Source organism: Gorilla gorilla, chromosome 3 (assembly GCF_029281585.2).
Source record: "Gorilla gorilla gorilla isolate KB3781 chromosome 3, NHGRI_mGorGor1-v2.1_pri, whole genome shotgun sequence".
Classification (NCBI taxonomy): Eukaryota; Metazoa; Chordata; class Mammalia; order Primates; family Hominidae; genus Gorilla; species Gorilla gorilla.
Genome location: NC_073227.2, coordinates 9,924,979 through 9,937,163, shown reverse-complemented (window position 1 = coordinate 9,937,163; position 12,185 = coordinate 9,924,979). Strand labels below are relative to the sequence as shown.

Here is a 12,185-nt window from a genome sequence, read left to right as displayed (position 1 = left end):
AGGATTTTTATCAGCTCAGCGAATGACGCAGCCACGGATGATCACACCGGCCCTACAGCACGGCAAGGCTGGACACTCAATCTACCAAATGACGCTGCACATCGATCCAGGAGATTCACCCTCGGCCTGCTCCCAGACGGAAGCCACACAGAGGCACTCCAAATGCACAGCACACATATTCAAACCAGCGTTGAGTATTTTCTGAAGATGGAACATCTGTCCCCAGACAGAAGCCACACAGAGGCACTCCAAATGCACAGCACACATATTCAAACCCGTCTAAGTATTTTCTGAAGACAGAACATCTGCGTCAAAAGGAAAACAGTATTACGTAGAAACCAAGTGGGAAATGTTAAAAAGGAAAGACACGGTGTCTGCTCCCGGGTGGCTGCCCGAGGAGAGCCTCAGCACGAGCACCGGCCGGAGACAGCACGAGGACGGGCTGGGCCTTCCGGGGCTAGGCTCCTGCCTCCTGCCTGCAGCTAGCAGCGTTCCATGTTCCCATCTCCTACACGTTAGCTGGAAGTTCTAAACATATTTAAATCAGGCATGACTGAATTAGCGTGCCCTGTTCTACACACGGAGTTAACGACGCCAATCCCCGTGCTAAATGGGGAGACATGGAGGGAAGTGATTTAAACCCTCTGTAAATTTTATTTGAAAATTAACGAGGAGCACCTCGTTCATAATTTCTAATTAAAACGGCTCTAATTAACGTCCACGTTCGTCAGCCAGCCCCACCTGCCGCACACACGCCACTCGGACGCGGCGGCCGCGCGGAGCCAGGAGGGAGATGGGCAGATACTGCAGTGGTGCCACGGCATCTATTCTGGGAAGCATCGCTCACCTGAGCCAGGCGAGCCCGCCAATCACTTCATCTCCAGGCAGCTCCTCGCACTCCAGCTGCCGCGAGCAAAATCTCCAAGGACTTCAGAGCGGTGCTTTAAAAAAAAACCAGTTTGCGGAGAAGAGTCTAGAAAGTGTCCATTCAACTGACAAATGAGCAGCATGGCACCTCCCTTCCCACCGGAGCTGTGACATCCTCAATCCAGCCTCACAGGCCCTGCTGCCCTTGCACACTCACCAGCTCTGAAGCACAGCTGGGGCACATCTGCTGGCCGGACCGTGTGGTCGAAGGGGACGAGGGGCCCTCCAAGCACTGTCAGTCCTGGCTGCATATACCCCCCGCCCAGTGCCACCACTCAGATCTCAAGAGATGCACACAGATGGGTCAGGAGTGGGCCCCGGCCAGCAGGAGTGAGGAAGGACGGTGGGATGGCAGCAGGCTCTGGGCGCTGGGTCAGGGTGGCTGCCTGTGTGCCAAGGGCTGGGGTCACGCGCCACGGAGGGACAGTGCTGGCGGCTCCACCACGTGGGGCGTGAGATGCTCATGTCAGAGTCACTCAGAAGCTCAGAGACAGCTAACAGTGTCGGCGGGGTCCCCGGGACCTGGTGGGTGGGAGCAGCAGCTGCTGGGGTCCTTCAGGCGGCCGTGCCCTGCCCAGTACCCTCCTGCATGGCCCGGCCCACACCCGTGTTATGGGCTCTGGCCCCCACAGATCAGGCCCTGAATATAGCACCCCTGAGCAGCCCTGTGGCAGGAGGGGCTAGTGCTACCTCCAGAGGGGCACGGCCAGCAGGAGCCCGCAGCCTGCAGAGGTCTGGGAGGCCAGCATTCCTGAGCCCACACAGGGCAGGGGCCAGCCTGAGCTGAACACTCATGAAGAGCACGCAGGGTCCCTGGCACACAGGGGGAGTCTGCATCCACCAGGGTGAGCTGGAGCTGTGGGTGCAAGTCAGCCATGGCCGGGAGCCTGCAGGCCTCGCTGGTACCGTGGCCGCGCTGAATTAGAGTCCTGACTCGGGGAACGGCAGCTCCTCATCCTCACCCAAGCAGGCCGAGCTGCCAGCAGCCCCGGAGGCTGCCCAGACTCACTTCCACCAGCCAACCCCACTTGGAGGCCATCCCAGATGCTGTGGAGCTGTGAGATGCAGGCAGCGGTAGCACCAGGCATTCCAGAAGGTTCCACTGCCAGAACCTCAGGCCAAGGAGAGTCACCTGGCTGCCCCAGCCCCAGCACTGCTGCTGGTACTAAAGGACTGTGCCAGCTGGAGGGGCCCAGGCCTGATGAGACCAGACCATGCCACCCATCAGCCCCGCTCTGCTCTGTGGACCCTCACCAATAAGCCAACTGGAGGGGCCCAGGCCTGATGAGACCAGACCATGCCACCCATCAGCCCCCTCTGCTCTGTGGACCCTCACCAATAAGCCAGCTGACCCAGGGGTTGCCACTGCCAGGCAAAGGCCCACCGGCCACCTTCAGACAAAACTGTCTGCAGACTGCAGAAGCCGTGCCAGGTGAGTCCAGGGCGGCAGGTGCACCGGTGCAGTGCCTGGTGCAGGGTCTCAGCGTGAGGCTCCAGCAAGCCTTGCCCGTGCCGTGGAGACCGGGCAGTGACCTTGAAAGGGCCCCAATGTGAGCCACAGGGAAGTGCCCGTGACCCCAGCCGCCAGCCCCCACGCAGCCCACTAGGCAACAGTGACGGGGGCTGGCGCTGTGGGCCCAAGTGCGCTGGGCATGGGCAGTGGGCTCACCCTGATCCTGACGTGCTGACGGCACTCACCATCTTCCTCCCAAGCCTAGACCAGCATCCTTTCGCATTGCAAAAAGTATATTTTCATCACAACTCACAACAGTATTTCCTCGTGGAGCAAGGTGTTGACCAGCACCCACAAACGCAGCCACACACGAGCGGCGAGGCCAGTGGGCTCCCACCTGTCTATAAATTCTCCGGGAGTCAGAGTTTCGGACTTAAAGGAGAAAAGCAAGCTCGCCCTCTGCTGGCCCCCGGGGAGGCTGCACACCACCATGGTGGGGACGCGGGGCCACTGACCTGGGGAAAACGACAGGCTCAGCACTTAATTGAGAGGAGCTTCCCCACCCCCCAACTTCCAAGGCCCCGCACGTCTGCTGCTGTGGAACCCAACCTCTTCCTCAGCGAGGAGCACAGTGTCACTTCCACCCCAAAGCTTTCCTTAAAGTGGGGAGAGCCAAAAGGCCACCATCTCCTAGGCCAGGGCTGGGTTTGGGGTCCGAGCTCAGGGGTGTTGGGGTTCAGGGCTTGGGTTCCTGAAGGGAGAGGTGCCTGAGAGACAGCACTGCTGTGCGAGCACAGGGTGGCCGCTGTGGGCCTCCAGTCCTGAGGCCCCACTGTGCTGGGTGCTGCCGAGGATGTCTGCAGAGGACACCAGCTCTCAGGCCCCTCCAGGCACCGAGGCCCAGATTTCCATTCCATGCTCAGCCAGTTCAAGGCCCCTGGCACAGCAGTGTGCTGGGCAACCCCACCCTCGAACGGCTCCGACACACCCAATGCGACGGTCTCTGCTCCCAGCTTCACCCACCAGAGGCACCCCATACCTCCCTCCAGCCTCCAGCCCCTCGCGGCGGCCCTGCCCCCTTCTAACCCCGTGCTCCCTGCTCAGGGAAGTGCAGTGCCCCCATGACCCTCCCAAGCCCCTCGCAAGGCCCAGCAGACAGTAACCCAAGTCTTCACCCCAAGTGGGCACCAGTGCCCGCGCTGACCCTCCTGGCCGTCTGAGGGTTTGCCAAGGGTCTCTCCTCTGGTGGATACAGTGCCTGCCAGGACAGGTGCCACACTGCTGATGACTCCCTAGAAGGAGTCACGGGGGGACAGCCTGACTGGTGGCTTCCTGGAGGCGCGCGCAGCACTCAGCACTTCTGCTCAGCTACCATACACGGCAGCCGGGCAACACCCGACAGCTGCACTGTCCCCTCTGCCATGGCGATGACCCTGGGCTCACAGGAAGCCCTCGCTGGAGAGGCAGGTCCTGCTGAGGCTGAGTGGGCTTGGGGTGTGGCTGGGGTCCGCCAGGCCCACAGGCCCAGGGCACAACGCCCCCACAGCTTCTCCTCCCCCACTGAGGCCTCTGGGACCCCTTCCCGCTCGCCGCCTGCCCACTCACCCTGCGCCTTTGCCCTCCCTCAGGCTCGATGTCCAGCTCCTCGTATTTTCTCAGTACGAGCTCCAATTCCGCCTTCAGGTCAATGGCACGCTTTAAACATCCACCGTGGGTCCCGACGCGGGTGAAGCGCTGCGAAACGGGGGTGCGAACAGCTCAGGGGCCGGCCGGGCAGGCCCTGGGAAGCTGTCCTGCTGGGAGGCACATGCCAGGTCCACTGGCCCGGGGGGTCCCTGGCACACCCGGGATGCAGAGGACAAAGCTGCGGGTGAGGGACAGAGCCCTCGCGGGTCAGGGGCCATTCAGTCACCAGGCCACAGTCCCAAGAAAGGGACCCCCCCATGCATGGCACTCTGCACACGTCCCTCCACCCACAGGTCCCAGGTTCGAGGCTCACCTGGATCCACGAGCACACAGCCGGCAGGAACTTGTTCCGGATGAGCTTGAGTGTGTCGCGGGCGGCGTGGATGAGAGCAAGGTTGTCCTCGTTCTCCTGCACCTTCAGGCCCTCTGGGGAGAAGCACACAGAGGTCACAAGAGGGCGCCGACTGGCGTCTCCCACAGGCCCCGGAGAGGCAGACCACGCAGGGAAGGCTGCTCTAGCCTGAGGGGAACCTGCCAGACGCCCATGCCCGCCCCCGGGAATCCCAAACCTGATGCTGTGAGAAGCAAGTGTTTTATTATCTTAGAAAAGAACACTGTGGCTTAACACCAAAGCCTCCCTCCCACGCAGCTCCACTGCCTGTGTCTCAATCTCCTTGGCTGCGGCCATCCTATCTGGAGGGGCCAGACCACCTACAGCCTCTTCTACTCACCGCCCCCACACGCCCGCCACAGAACCTTCCCCTCCACAGCCCACCCCACAGGATGGGGCCCCTCCAGCCCAGCCTCACCAGCCCCCACCCACCCTGGCCTCTCCTCCGCCGGACACCCCAACTCCAGTTCTGCCCTGCCGTGGCTTCCCCCGCTGTGGCACCCTCAGTGTCCGGCACAGGGCAGAGCTCTATGCAGGCAAGGACAGCCCAGGCTGGCAGCAGCGGTGTCCACCCCGCACAGGCCTGCAGCCTCACTGCTGAGGCACCTCTGGGCAGCTGAGACCCGAGGATCAGTTCTCCCAGCAGCTTCCCAGCCTGGCTGCCTCCTGGCCCTGGTGAAGGAACACCTGCTGTGCCTGCTTCCAAAGAAGAAGGCTCCTCAAAGAGAGCGATTTGAAGCCACACATATACCCAAAGGGCCCCAGCCTCCACTCACACCCCAGGGGGGCAGCAGGGGGCTTGGGAGGAAGCTGGGGCTGGGGGGGGGGCGGCTATGTCTCTGCAATCCTCACCCACCCAGGCTGCAGTGCCAAGGCTGCCCGTAGCCATTTCTGGAACACATTTTCCTCCCAGCAAGGACTGGTGCTACCTGACCCCTCATGGCGACACGGGACCCTGACAGGCCTGTGAGCTGACGGGATGCCCACACAGCCTGCCCAGGGATCCGGTCACTTGGAGGTCAGGCCTGTGCTCCCTCATCCTTTGAGGACTGCAACAGCCTCGAGACCCCACCTCACCCCAATCCTGCGGGTCCTTGCTCTGCCCACAGCCTCACTGAGGTGGGGGCTGCCATGAGCTCTTAGAAGTGTCCCTGTGGCCACAGAGGCCTGGCATGGGTGGGGGGAGCCCAGTGCAGAGGCCACACAGAAAGGAAAAACCTGGTGGTGACCCCTGACCTAGCTCCCCAGGGGAGGCCCCTGCATTCCCAGGCTCCTGGGCCGGGTGCCAGTGAGGGAGGGGCCTACCCGGGAGCCGGGGCAGGGCGGCGCCACAGAGACCCCGCGAAGGCAGTTACCTGAGCAGAGCTCCACATCCAGCGTGTACTTGTGCGAGCCCAGCCCGTGGCTCCGCACAAACTCCTCGAGGTCGCTGTCCTCGTCCTCATCTGAGGGGTCACCTGTGGCTGTCTGGGATGGCTGTGCCCCGCTGCCCGCTCTGGGGTGGCCTGCAGAGGCAGGCAGGTCTCTACTGCAGCAGGGCTGCTCCCCGTCCCGGGGGTCAGGGGTGCCAGACCGGCAAGGGCCCACCTGGCCCGCGCAGGAGGAGCGAAGGGCATCGGGCATGCCAGAAGCCACGCCAAGGGATTCCGTCTCCGGGTTCGGGTCAAAGTCAAAAGGCACCAGCAGCCTAAAGCAGCTCTCTACCTCCGTCAAGCAGGATTCAATTTCTCCAGACATTTCTGCCAGAAGATTAAGACACCTGTTTGCTGCGCCATGTGGGGCAAAAGCACCAGCCCACTCAAAACCACACCCAGAGGCCCACTCCCCGCAGGGTGTCACTTTTCAGCACCAGGTGGAATGCAGTGGTGCAATCCCAGCTCACCCCAGCCTCGACCTTCCAGGCTCAGGTAGTCCAGCCGCCTCAGCCTCCTGATTAGCTGGGACTACAGACACGTGATACCATGCTCAACTAAGTTTTTTGTAGAAACAGGGTCTTGCTATGTTGCCCAGGCTGGCTTTAAACTCTTGGACTCAGGCGATCCGCCCGCCCTGCCTCCCAAAGTGCTGGGATGACAGGTGTGAGTCAGCGCGCCCAGTCGTGTGCTGCACTTTTTAACTGCTTACTAAAGCATCCAGCTCAGCAGCTGGGCCTGCAAGGCAATCTCTCTGTACCTCTGGGTAGCGAGCACGAATGCGCAGGGGAGGTCAGCCCGCCTGCACTTCCCAGGACGCGGCTGCACCTCTTTCCTAGGGCAACAAAACAGCCTCGTTCATGCCACACCTCCCGGGCCGGAGCAGCTTTCCTCCTGGCAGCCTCCTCATTGTCTGGGCACCCAGCTGCCTGCCTTGTGAGCTCCCCTGAGGCCTGCGTTTCCAGTGGCCGGTGGCAGGGCCCACACCTGGGACCACAGTCTGTCAGGAGAAGGATCTGGGGTACATGTAGTCTGAAGACACAGGGCCGTGCCTCCGCCCACATCAGGAGGTGTCTCAGGAGGGCCGTGGCACCCCCTCCTCACACTCTTGTGGTGCCCCTCACAAGAAAGGCTGACTGCCGAGAAGCAAACAGTGAAGTTTTGGGGAAGGGGCTGGCAAGGGCAAGGCAGCCACAAAATAAACAGGTGGCAGGGCCTTCAGCCAGGCTGGGGCTTAGACCACTGCCCACAGGCACACCTGTGCCTGGCATCTCTGCCCAGAGGTCCGCGCAGCGAATGGGCGTGGATGAACGTGACCACCAGAGGGCGCGGGAGAGGCATGGACGGCCTGGGAGGCCTATGGCTGAGAACGCCTTCCGGCCGGACCTGAATCCTCTCCACCTAGCCTGTCTCAAAACCTGGGTTCCTTGCGGCTGGGGCCCTGGGACCAGGAGGATGAACTGCTGGACCACGGGCAACCCTCAGAGGCGTGGGCCCCTCCCTCTGTCCTGGACACTTGCCTTGCATCTCCCTCTCCGCCTGGCTGGCTCTTTCTTGATAAATTTTATCCAAGTGCTTCTGCTTCTCCTCTTCTCTCTTCCTTTCTGCCAGACTCCGAGCATTCGAGTCTTGAAAATCCACCTGAGCAATTGAAAATAAAGACTAGGGGCCAGGCGCGGTGGCTCACGCCTGTAATCCTGGCACTTTGGGAGGCCGAGGCGGGCAGATCACGAGGTCAGGAGATCGAGACCATCCTGGCTAACACGGTGAAACCCCGTCTCTACTAAAAATACAAAAAAAAAAATTAGCCAGGCGAGGTGGCGGGCGCCTGTAGTCCCAGCTACTCGGGAGATTGAGGCAGGAGAATGGTGTGAACCCGGGAGGCGGAGCTTGCAGTGAGCTAAGATCGCGCCACTGCACTCCACCCTGGGCGACAGAGCGAGACTCTGTCTCAAAGAAAAAAAAAAAGAAAATAAAGACTAGGGCTGGCCCAGCACAGTGGCTCACGCCTGTCACCCCAGCACTTTGGGAGGCCAAGGCGGGTGGATCACGAGGTCAGGAGATTGAGACCATCCTGGCTAACACGGTGAAACCCCATCTCTACTAAAAATACAAAAATTAGCGGGGCGTGGTGGCAGGTGCCTGTAGTCCCAGCTACTTGGGAGGCTGAGGCAGGAGAATGGCGTGAACCCGGGAGGCGGAGCTTGCAGTGAGCTGAGATCGCACCACTGCAGTCCAGCCTGGGCGACAAAGCAATACTCCATCTTAAAAACAAAAAATAGCCAGGCGTGGTGGCGTGTGCCTGTAGTCCCAGCTACTTGGGAGGCTGAGGCAGGACGATCACTTGGACCAGGGAGGCGGAGGTTGCAGTGAGCCGAGATCGCGCCACTGCACTCTAGCCTGGGTGACAGACCAAGACCCGGTCTCAAAAACAACATCAACAACAACAACAACAAAAACTAGAGCTATCTATACAGAATGTGAGGAAGATAAAGCTCAAGTAGGCCTAACAAAAGACACAGCACCCATGCGTGGCCAAGAGCCCTATGTGTCTGTAAGTTCACAGTGGTTTTTTTTTTTTTTTTTTTTTTTTAAGAGACAGGGGTCTTGCTGTGTTATCCAGGCTGGACTCAAACTCCCAGGACCAGGTGATCCACCAGCCTCGGCTTCCAGAGTCAGTGGGACTGTGGGTGTGCACCCTCACACCCAGGTGTTCACAGTGCATTACAACAAAACACAATGCACATCTCTCTGCTGTCTGAGCCCAGGAAAGCCAGCACGTCTGCTAACTTAAAAGAGGTAACGAGACTTCTCACCCCAAGTACCTCACAGGTAGGAGAGCAGTGTGCTTGTTCCATTAGCAGGCAGAGGCTGCTGACTGGACCCAGGAGTCTGAAACAAACCCTGAGCATGAACCCTGGGAGACAGGGCACTCCAAGGGCACACGGGGAAGCCAGCAGGGCTGGGTCATTGCACTGGGGAGGCCTGAGCCTTCATGGCAGGTGGGGTAAGGGGCACGGTAGGGTCTGGGCAATGAGGCTGGGTTCAGGCCACAGTGGCAGATCCTGGTGGGTTTCATCATGTCAGGCACCAGCCTGAGCCCACAGCAGGGTGAGGGTGGAGGCTTAAAGTGCAAGGTTGGGACAGGTCCCAGAGTCCAGGGGCCACTGTCATAGAAAACGTTGCATCTGAAAAGTTGGATTTGGCTTTTCCTTTGTCTCCTACACACACATAAAAAATGACACATGCAGCCTCAGCTCCACCCACACATAAAGCTTACGCTCTTCCTTTCAGAGCTGCGCCGCCCCTCTCAGGGACGCCGTGACCCCAGATGCTGCCCTCTTTCCCACACCCCACAGATGGTCTGGCAGCCTGGGTGTTCAGGGAAGGCCAAGCAGGCCCCTGCCGTGCTAGGTTCAACAGGAGGCGCATCTTCACCCTGGTACCATCTGCCCTCCTCACGTCAGGTAACCAGAGTCTCTGAAAAAATGGGCCAGGCCCACCTACCTTTTTGTTGTGTCTTAAGAAGTGGTAGCCCAAGGCAAGCTTCTTGTAGGCCTCCCCGAATTTCTCATTCCACCCTTCCACGGCCCGAGTGGTCGCCTGCCTCAGCCTCTGTGCCGCCTCCCTCGGGGGCGGCAGAGGCTGTGCGGGGTCCGTGCCCAGCGTGAGCTCCAGGAACTCCTGGAAGTTGGAAACAACCAGCATCCGGAAGTGGTGAGACCTGACGAAGAGTTCCTCCACGATCTGGAAGGCTGAGAGACGGATCTCGGCGTGCTCCTGGGTCAGCTGTGCTATCAGCAGGCGGTAGGCGCGGCTCAGCTGCTCCTCTGAAGACCTGGGGATGCGAGCTGGCCTGACCCAACTGCCCCACACGCAGAGGATGGGCGGGGGGAGACTCTCTATGCAGGGATGCCGCATGCACGTGTGGCAGGGACCACCACTGCCTTCCCATCTTCATTCTCCCCTTTTCTAGAGCAGGGTCTGCAAACTACTGCCCAAGGGCCACATCTAGCTCCCCAGCCCCTGCCTGTTTCTGTGTGGCCCACAAGCCAAGAATGTCAAAACAAACAAAAAATACTTGGTGAAATGTGAAAATTATATAGACTTCAAATGTCGGTGTTCATTCACAAAGTTTCATTGGAACATCGACCATCTATCCACCTACATCATCTACAGCTGTGTTCACAACTGAGGCATTACAGCAAAGCCTGAAACACAAACCATCTGGCTCTTTAAACACACGTTACCTAGCACAACACACACCGCCTGGCACAAACACACACCGCCCGGCACAAACGCCCACCGCCCGGCACAAACGCCAACCGCCTGGCACAAACCGCACACCGCCCGGCACAACGCACACCGCCCGGCACAAACACACACTGCCTGGCACAACGCACACCGCCCAGCACGCACACTGTTCAGCTGGGTGCCTCCTGCTGCAGGAAGAAGGAAGGCCTAGAGCTCGGGACATCTCCCGGCCCCTCCTGAATGCTCCTATTCCCAGCTCCTGGCCCCACATAAACCATTGCGAATTGGATTTCCTGGCGCAGGCCGCAAAACCTGACCTGAAATTTTCTATCAAAATGTCAACACTCCATCACTCTATAAACAATCTATAAGTTGCCATTTTACAAACGCAGGATACAGGATAATCAGTGTCCTCGACTCCACCCTCCGAGGGGAAGTTTTGCTTCCCCCATGAATCTCTGGCTGCCTGAGGGTGACAGCAGAGATCCCAGCCGGCGTTTTCCTCGGAGGAAGTGAACAGAGGTGGACATACCCTAAAGGCGATGGACCAACTCGCCCATCAGCAAGCTCTATTCTCTCCCTTCGAAAAGTCCAGCAGCAAAGAAAAAGATGCACGTTTCTCTCTGAATCACATATGTGCACTCAAGAACTCTACAGGATGTGCTCCAGACCACACAAATGGGAATGAAGAGAAGCACCAACCGCAGAGCAGTAGGGTCCCCAACGCCACACGCCCCGACCCCAGAACATGACCACCCGTCAGAGCCGGGTACTGCAGGGTCCTGAGAAAATGTCCTGGGTGTGTCCCTCGGGTGGTTCTCTCCCAGGTGGGGGCAGGGGGGCAGGGCCCTGTGTGTGTCCTGGGCTCAGTGGGCCAGTCAGTTACTGTGAGTTACTGAACCCTAAGACATACTTGCAAATTTTCTTCAGTTCCTTCATTTTCTCAGGATTTAGTCGGGGTTCTCCCGAAGTTGTGAGCTCTTCTACCAACTTCGAAAGTTTCTGATCCATATCTAGAAATAAATAAGACAGAGATGCTAAATCACCATCTGTATTTTATAGCTCTCGGTGTTATTAACGTGTTTACTGGGTTCTACTATAAACCGAAAGCTCCGGGAGGACCCTGAGGCTGGGGTCCATCTGTGGGTGCCTCTCTGGGAAATATGTGTGTCCAGCAAGGCCTTTACGGCGGTGATTACAGTTTTAAAAGTGAACCTTAAACTCGGGACCTCTACAATCCCATGTGTGTGGGACGCTGCATTGAGGGCCGTGCGTTAAAGGAACCAGTGGCACTGTCCGAACCAGCTTTTCCCCAACGTGACTGTTGCTGTTTCCCTTATTCACTCAGATTCCGCAGGGCAGCCTCCAGCAAGGCTGCAGAGGCCAAGACGAGCCAAGAAATTCCGAGACCAGTGAAAAGTCGCGTCCGAAGACCAGGGGCGGCCCTAACGGAGGCAGCCTGCCCGGATACCCAGGGCCGAGTACCGCGGCGTGCCTGGTGGGATGAGGCGAAGCCTGCCGCACCGCCAGGGAAAGGCCGAAGGACCCGGAAGGAAGCGCCAGGCGAGGCCGGGACGGAGGCTGGGAAGCTGCGCCCTACCCGGGGAAAGAAGGGGCCCGGCAGGGCCACGCGAGGCTTGGACCGCGGGGTCGCCCTCGCACAGCGGCTGCACCGGGCGGGCGCGCCGGCTTCGACGGTGCTCGGGGGCTGCGGCCTGTCATTCGGCCCAGGGCCCGCCCTCCGGCCCCGCCGCCGGCGCTCTCGGGCACACGGGACACGCCCTGGCCGCAGGTCTCTGCCCGGCGTCCGCAGAGCCCCGGAGACCGAACCGGCGCGACCCCCGCCCGACATCGTAACGACAGCCCCACCTACCGCTGACGCGGCCGCTCGCCTCGCCCCGCCCCTTCCGGCGGGGGGACCGCCCCTCTTGTCAGGTGCCCAAGACCTCTACCGCCATTGGCTGGCCCTGGGCCGGACGCATCAGGACCTGGGGTCACCACGGCGACGACTGCACCTACCGCTCGACGCGGCCTTTCTCGCCGTTGCCCCACCCTTTCCGGT

At 60.0% G+C, this 12,185-nt stretch overlaps 1 protein-coding gene across 11 annotated transcripts in view; it reads right to left on the bottom strand.

The window, feature by feature from the left end:
* Positions 1 to 12,185, bottom strand: part of UVSSA (UV stimulated scaffold protein A) — a 51,685-nt gene extending 39,500 nt beyond the window's left edge. For 2 of the 11 annotated variants that reach the window (XR_010133304.1, XM_019025308.4), the window contains exons 1-7: positions 11,997 to 12,185; positions 11,037 to 11,136; positions 9,377 to 9,707; positions 7,390 to 7,510; positions 5,813 to 6,196; positions 4,380 to 4,492; positions 3,986 to 4,114 (exon numbers count right to left, since the gene is read on the bottom strand). Coding sequence is in view for 5 of the 11 variants with exons in the window: in XM_019025308.4 (XP_018880853.3) it covers positions 3,986 to 4,114; positions 4,380 to 4,492; positions 5,813 to 6,196; positions 7,390 to 7,510; positions 9,377 to 9,707; positions 11,037 to 11,134 (1,176 nt within the window). In the remaining 6 variants the exon portion in view is untranslated. Of the gene's footprint in view, positions 1 to 3,985; positions 4,115 to 4,379; positions 4,493 to 5,812; positions 6,197 to 7,389; positions 7,511 to 8,685; positions 9,708 to 11,036 lie in introns of those variants that run through there. The other 9 variants (XR_010133308.1, XM_055384317.2, XR_010133305.1 and 6 more) reach the window with 7 other exon arrangements.